This window comes from Oryctolagus cuniculus, chromosome 13 (genome assembly GCF_051225735.1).
Source record: "Oryctolagus cuniculus isolate XC-2025 breed Fujian yellow rabbit chromosome 13, ASM5122573v1, whole genome shotgun sequence".
Classification (NCBI taxonomy): Eukaryota; Metazoa; Chordata; class Mammalia; order Lagomorpha; family Leporidae; genus Oryctolagus; species Oryctolagus cuniculus.
The window spans coordinates 102,106,294-102,114,068 of record NC_142879.1 but is presented as its reverse complement, the minus strand read 5'-3'; the positions used below and the strand labels follow the sequence as shown (position 1 = coordinate 102,114,068).

Below are 7,775 nucleotides of genomic sequence, written 5' to 3'. Positions count from 1 at the left end.
AGCTACATCCTCATATGCTAGGAAATGAGGAAGAACGAAGAAAGTAGGTTCTCCAGTGTCAACCAGGGATATGTTTGAAAATAAGTAGTTCAATTATGCTGAGTGAAATAAGCCAGTCCCAAAGGAACAAATATCATATGTTCTCCCTGATCGGTGACAACTAACCAAGCACCAAAAAGGAAACCTGTTAAAGTGAAATGGACACTATGAGAAACGGTGACTTGATCAGCCCTTGCCCTGACTGTTGATGAACAACTTAATATGTTATCCCTCGTAGTATTTTTTTTGTTTGTTCTACTTAATACTATTGGTTGAATTCTATAATTAATACACAGTTATTCTTAAGTGTTGAAACTTAACTGAAAAGTGATCGCTGTTAAATATAAGAGTGGGAATAAGAGAGGGAAGAGATGTACAATTTGGAACATGCTCAAGCTGACTTGCCCCAAACGGTAAAGTTAGAAACATACCAGGGGATTCCAATTCAATCCCATCAAGGTGGCATGTACCAATGCCATCTCACTAGTCCCAGTGATCAATTTCTGTTCACAATTGATCATAATGATAGGACTAAGAACCAAAGGGATCACATAAACAAGAATAGTGTCTACAAATACTAATCGATAGAATAAAAAAGGGAGAGAATAATCCAACATGGGAAGCGAGATACACAGCAGACCCATAGAATGGCAGATGTCCTAAACAGCACTCTGGCCTCAGAATCAGCCCTTAAGGTATTCAGATCCTGCTGAAAAGCCCATGAGACTATTTCAAGCATGGAAAGTCAAGACACTCTGTCAAAAAAAAATGACCTAAATGAAAGATCTCCACGAGTGAGATCCCAGTGGGTGATTACTGATGCCATAAACAAGAGTGTCAATTTGTTAAGTCAACAACAGGAGTCACTGTGCACTTACTCCTCATGTAGGATCTCTGGCCTTAATGTGCTGTACATTGTGATTTAATGCTATAACTAGTACTCAAACAGTATTTTTCACTTTGTGTTTCTATGTGGGCGCAAACTGTTGAAATCTTTACTTAATATATACTAAACTGATCTTCTGTATATAAAGAGAATTGAAAATGAATCTTGTGAATGGAAGGAGAGAGGGAGAGGGAAAGGGGAGGGTTGAAGGTGGGAGGGAAGTTATGGGGGGGGAGCCATTGTAATCCATAAGCTGTACTTTGGAAATTTATATTCATTAAATAAAAGTTAAAAGGGGGGGTGAAGGAAGGGAAGGAAAGGGTGAGCCAACAAAAAAAAAAAGAAAAGAAAAGAAGTAGTTCAATTGACAGTAGGGCATTATGTTAATCTTTTCTGCAGGGTCATTATGTTCACACACAAAAATTATAGAAAAGAAAGAAAAGAAAACTACATGCTGACAGTAAAGATATATTATGAATTATAGAAATTTTACATGAGAAATTAATTGCCATGTAAGGGATTATCATGGAGGATATCATCCCTAAAACAAAGGCATTCCTTTTATGCAATATATAAGTAAAGTAGTACAATATCAAATTTTGGAGTTTCTTAAATTGGATAATGATTTGAAAGTGCATTTGTGAAAGATCAAAGAGGTAAGTCTAAGGAAACCTTTTTCATTTATTTCTTCAAATTGAGAAGCTGAAGTTTACAATGAAATCACCACAAAGTAGACAGTGAACCCATTTTCCTTTCCTGATATCATTCCTAGGTGTGAGGGCCTCAGAGATTCACCAAGACTGAAATATTACTAGTGTCCATGCTCCTTCCCCCTCCTTCATACCACTTTGCTCTGCAAAGAAAATCAAATCGTTAACATGTCATCAAAATATTCATCAGTGATTTCCTTAAGTTTTACACAAGAATCAAGTGGAAGTTCAAGTTTGAAGTAAATAGTCTCTTTTTTTTCAATTTCCAACTTTCTTCCTTTACTTTTTACACATACTACAAGTTCAAAGCACATCTTTCTTTCTACATTGGTCTGTGCTTATTTCTTTTTTAGAAAACTAGGATAATATCAGTGTGCAAAATTTTTTCCACTATGCTCACTTTCATTATGTAGGACCATTTGTACAATTTCCTTTAACATTTGTTATGATCAATAATTTAGCCATGTCCCTATTATTTTCCAGTTTTCTTCTAACATGATGTTGTACTTGCCTTCAGACAAGTTTCCTAGTACATGGGAAAACTTACTTAGCCCACAATCTCTTAATGCCACACGTTGAAATTTGGGATCCATTGCCTTTCATTCCTCTGACCAAGCACACTCTGATTCCTCTGGCTTCACAGGGTATATAAATAACAGGAAGTCTACGGCCACATTCCTGTCTAATTTTAAGCAACATATGGGAGGAGTGAAATTAAAGCAGTATTCCATATTTACAGAAGAGTATCCTGTTCACTTACTTTAAATGAAGCAGAATTTTTAGGTTGATTACTTAAAAATCAGATTTACAAAATTTTCTCTTTGGAATCTCTCACTTGGTATTTTTAAGTATTAGTGCTGTGGCTCACTTGGTTAATCCTCCGCCTGCGGCGCTGGCATCCCATATAGGCACCAGGTTCTAGTCCCAGTTGCTCCTCTTCCAGTCCAGCTCTCTGCTGTGGCCCGGGAGGGCAGTGGAGGATGGTCCAAGTGCTTGGGCCCTGCACCCCATGGGAGACCAGGAGGAAGCACCTGGCTCCTGCCTTTGTATTGGCGCGGCACTGTCCACAGCAGCCATTTGGGGAGTGAACCAATGGAAAGAAGACCTTTCTCTCTATCTCTCTCTCACTGTCTGTGACTCTACCAAATAAAAAAAAAAAAAAAGAAATTCATTGAATAATTATTGGTGATTTATTAAGTTACAACCCTGCAAACATCTATGTCTTGTTTTTCTTATTTTTTTATTTTTTCATGCTGAAGTCTGCCTTTGATTACACTTTGAGACAATTAACTAGTTTACATGACAACACAAATGCACACACAGAATCAACTATTATTGAGCACTTTATCAAATACTGACCCTCAATGATACTTCAGAAGTTTAATTGAAGGAAAGTTAGCATTTTTAACTTTCCCTTTGGGAAAATATTTTCTGTAACTTCACTCTAGTTTTGTAATAATAATGTGCAAACCTAGAGAAGCAGGGAAGGGGCTGCCACCAGGCGGCCACAGGCTTGGGACACCACGGCTCAGTTCGAACGGAGATCTGGTTCTTCCAGGCCAGTGCATGTGGCCAGGGGCCAACCCCTCGCATCCTGGGTTCCTGGCGTGGCTCGTCCCCCTTATCGAGGCTGGCGGTGGCGAAGTCTCACCCTCAGCCACCGAAGAGCCCAGACCCTTGGCAGGTGGAAGCTGGCCTCAGGTCCTGGGGAGCTGGCGTGGTGGGGCTGCAACCTACGGTCATGCGCGATGGAGCCAAGAGCCCTGCAGTGAGCAGGACCCCCCCCCCGCAGCTCTCTGCTCGCCTCTGCCCCACCCCCCAGCACCCCCACACGCTGGCTTCCCCAGGGAGGTGGGGAGCCCGTGATGAAGTTCCACAGGAAGTGAGCGACAGGAACCCGCCGTGAGACCGAGTGCTGAACTGCGGCGCTGTGGCTCCCACCCCTCCCCTCGCCGGGCTGGACTGGGTTTCACATCGCGGTCCAGCACAGGTCACCGAAACGGCGGAGGAGGAGATGGCGGGGCTTCCTGTTGCTGGTCCGCTCTGAAGTCCTGCCCAGGGTCCTCCCAGATGCCCCCTCCCTGCCGGAAGCACAGCCCTGCAGGGAAGCGTCCCTGACCCTGTGCCGCCCCCAGACACAGCCCATGCCCCCCACAGCCCCGGCTCTGTCTCTGCTTATCCCTACCCCAATGCCTGACCACGTCCAGACCGCGTAGTATGGAGGCGGCACATGGTGGGCACTCAGTGGGTGATGGTGCCCTTAGTGTCGGCACTGCCGTCCCGGCCCAAGTGAGGAGGGAGTGCTGGCATCCCATATGGGCGCCGGTTCAAGTCCTTGCTGTTCCACTGTCGATCCAGCTCTCTGCTACGGTCTGGGAAAGCAGTAGAAGATGGCCCAAGTCCTTGGGTCCCTGCACCCACGTGGGAGACCTGGAAGAAGCTCCTGGCTCCTGGCTTTGGGTTGGCCCAGCTCTAGCCTTTGCTGCCAACTGGGGAGAGAACCAGCAGATGGAAGACCTCTCTTTCTCTCTCCCTCCCTCCCTCCCTCCCTCCCTCCCTCCCTTTCCTCTCCTCTCTGTGTAACTCTCACATTCAAATAAATAAATAAATAAATATTAAAAAAAAAAAAAAGATCAATGATCTTGAGGCTTCTGTAAGCCAGGAAGGGAGGAGGAGAAGGAATGGGACCTGAGCCGAAGGCACCTGCTGTAGCCGGATCCTGGGTGAACCAACTGACCATGGACGCTGGGGGTGTCAGGAGGGTGCCAGACAGACCCAGGCTCGCAGCCTGGCCACATCCTCAGCTGCCAGACGTCGCCCTGAGGGGTTTATGAGTGACCTCTGGGCACAGGGATTCCCTGCACAGGGCTCCGGTCACTTCCTCCATCCCAGCTCGGGTAATCGAGGGAATTGTGTAGCCTCTTGCTAACCCTTGCTGCAGCCAACACAGGCTGGGCTGAGCACCTGCCAGTGCCACAAGTCAGGGCATGTTGGTGCTGCTGTCGCCTGTCCCGCTAGGGGCGGGTTGAGCCAGGTGACCTGTGGAGAGCACCTGCCACAGTGACAAGCTCACAAGGAATGTGGGCCGGGCCGAGAATCGCACTCCTGAGAGGGTAGCCCAGGGAGGTTGTCAGCGTGGTTTCTGAAATCGGGCAGCTCCTGTTACTTAGCCAGAGACATGCTTTTCAAGGCATAGATAATGGGCAGGCATTTGGCCTCATCCCACTGCAGGGGCCAGGGTCTGACACACGCCTCTGGCTGGTGCAGACCTTGGGAGGGGCAGGCAATGGCGCGATTGGGCCCTGGATTGAGTTCCCAGCTTCCGACTTGGGCCCGGCCGAGCCCCCGCTGCCATTGGCAGCTGGGAAGGCAAACAGTACGTAGGAGCTCTCTTTGTCTCTACCTCTCACAAAATTGTTAATAAAACTATTTTTACAGATTTATTTATTTGAGAGGAAGAGTTAGAGAGAGAGAGAGAGAGAGACAAAGACAGAGAGGTCTTCCATAAGCTGGTTCACTCTCCAAATGGCTGCAACGGCTGGAGCTACACTGATCTGAAGCCAGGAGCCAGGAGCTTCTTCTGGGTCTCCCACGCAGGTACAGGGATGTGTGTAGCAGGGCACGGACTCTGAGATGCACCCAGATGCCCATGACATGTGACGTGTGTTGCAGGGTGGGGGACTGTGGGGTGCACCTGGACGCCCATGACACGTGATGTGTGTTGCAGAGCGGGGGGGGGCTATGGAGTGCACCCAGATGCCTGTGACACATGATGTGTGTTCCAGGCTGCTGAATCAGAAGGGGGCGGATGACAGCCGGGACCGTGGTCATCACCGGGGCATCTTTGCGACGGTGATCCTGCTCTGCTTTATCGCTGTTCTGTGCTACTGTCGGCTCCAGGTACCCCCCGGGGGTGGGCGGAGGGGAGGCTTGCGGCCGGCCCTGCCCCTGCCCCTGCCCCACGAGGTAGCCCCTGCAGAAGACCAGGAGGGCCGGACTCCAGGAGAGGGCGCTCCAGGCCTCCTGGCCAGTGACACGCAGCTGCCCAGTGAGAGAGCGATGCTGGGTGCTCGGACCAGCTCTGCGGCTCCTTCCCCATCCAAGCCCCCCCCCCCCCCGCCCCGTGTCTGCCCGAGAGAGGAGTGGGAGCCACTGGTGCAGGGCAGCTTGAGCCCCCACTGTGCAGCGCCCCTCCGTGCCTCAGTTTCCCCACCTGAAAAACGGCTCAGCCTGGGGGTGGCTGTGCCGATCCAAGGAGTGGCTCTGAGAGGTGCCTAGCGCTTAGCCCAGCCTGAGCTGGATCCCAGAACACACAAGTGCGCAGATACAGGCGTCTGATCAGGCGCGCCCCCGCCCACCGCCCTGATGCTGTGCTCGGGGCCGGCTCCTCTCCCGCGCGGGGGGGACTGGGAGGGCCGGGGAGGGCCAGCCGGTCACCCGCTCTGCACACAGTACTACTGCTGTAAGAAGGAAGGCTCCGAGGAGGATGAAGAGGAGCTGGACTTCGCCGTGCACGCGCACCTGCCCCCGCTGCACTCCAACCGCAACATGGTGCTGACCAATGAGCCGGGGCTCTACCCGGCCACCTCCACCTCCTTCAGCCAGCGGTCCCCGCAGGCCCAGGCCCTGTGCTGCAGCTGCTCCCACCACGAGCCGCCCACGTTCTTCCTGCAGGAATTGGAGGACAAGGACCTGCGCAACAGTGGCGAGCGCGTGGCCTCCGCCAGCTTCAGCCAGGAGGACCTGGAGCTGTCCCCCAGCAGGGGTTTCGGGGGACTGCAGGCGCTCAACCCCAGCCGTCTCTGGGCCATGCGGGAGGGCTTAGCCCGCAGCCACAGCGTCAGCGCCGACGTGTGACTGTGCCCCCCGCCATGGCGCGCCACCCTGGCCCCCCTATCCTGGGGGCACCCCAGGCCCGCAGAGCCCCTGGGCTGGGTGCAGGGGTGAGACTCAGTGAACACAGGTGTAGCCATGGGTAGCAGGGAGACCTAATGCAGCGACAGGGTCGGGGCCATGGAGTGGGTCAGTCAGGCACACGGCCGCTGGTGGCCTCCAGCTCAGCCCGACAACGTGGCCGTGGTGTGGCCACCCCGCCCACCCTGGACCTCACGTGTTCCGGGAAGGGGCAGCCTCAGCCTTCCCTGCCACTGACGACCAGCTGCTGTCCGTAGGGGCCCCCTCTCGCTCTCACGTGCACACACACACGCATGAACATGCCCACGCATGCACACACACGTGCCCAGCACCTGCCTGCTTCCCTCCTGCAAGGGGGCTTCCCGGGCAGCCTACTCCTTGAGAGTTCACCCCAACCCACATTCTGGTCAAGGGAGGCCTGGGCAGGGTTGGGGGGCTGCTGCTCTGGGGGTACCGGCCCCAAGACCCCAGCCCGGCCCTCAGCTCTCCACACAGCACGCGAGCCAAAACCCGGAGGGCAGCATGAGGTGTGGCAGGGTGGGCAGAGCTGGGCCAGGGCTCGAGAGAGCCCTCCACCCATGCCCACCAAGAGGCGGGGCCTCCCGGGATGCAGTCAGAGTCCTGAGTGCTGAGGGGCGCTGGGTCTCGGCGGGATTCTGGGTCCTGAGGGAGATGGCTGCAGGGCGCGCTGTCTTGTCCCATCCCCAGCAGTGTCCCTGTGGAGGCTCCTGTGTGGAGCCGCCCTCCAAGCCCGCACTCCATCCAGCCCTGATTCAGGCTGGGGGCTCCCTGCTCCCTTCCATCAGCGGCAGAAATGACACCACTGGCTCCTTCAGGGCACCAGCCCCCACCCCCAGCTGAGGGAGGCCCAGGAACCCCTCCCTCTGACAAGGGCTGTGGCCATCCGCGAGTGAGGCTCATCTCCCACCGCGAGCTCCCAGAGCCTCCTGCAGTCGGGGGACACTGGCTGTTCAGGGACTCCTTGCCCCCCCCTCCCCTGGCCCCTGTTTGGATGCACCCTTGACTCCCTGCTCCTGGCCCCGCCCCCATCGAGTCTGTTCCTAATGCATTCATCTGGGGAGGGGTCTGGGGTGGGGGCGGGGGACGAGGGCCCTGAGGCAGCTGCTCCCATTTTGGTCACCAGCCTCTGCACATAGATACTTAGAGCTCTGGAATGCAGTGAGCACCCCCTGCCCTGGCCCGGTCCCTGCAGCGCCGTCCTGGGA

General features: G+C 53.2%; 1 protein-coding gene across 1 annotated transcript; it reads left to right on the top strand.

Annotated features, from left to right (window-relative positions):
• Positions 1–5,443: 5,443 nt before the first annotated feature.
• Positions 5,444–6,492, top strand: LOC100343788 (protein FAM163B). Its single transcript, XM_051821596.3, is given in 3 exon segments — positions 5,444–5,468; positions 5,471–5,535; positions 6,088–6,492. Coding segments are annotated over 3 exon segments (495 nt in total).
• The last annotated feature ends 1,283 nt before the right edge of the window (positions 6,493–7,775 follow it).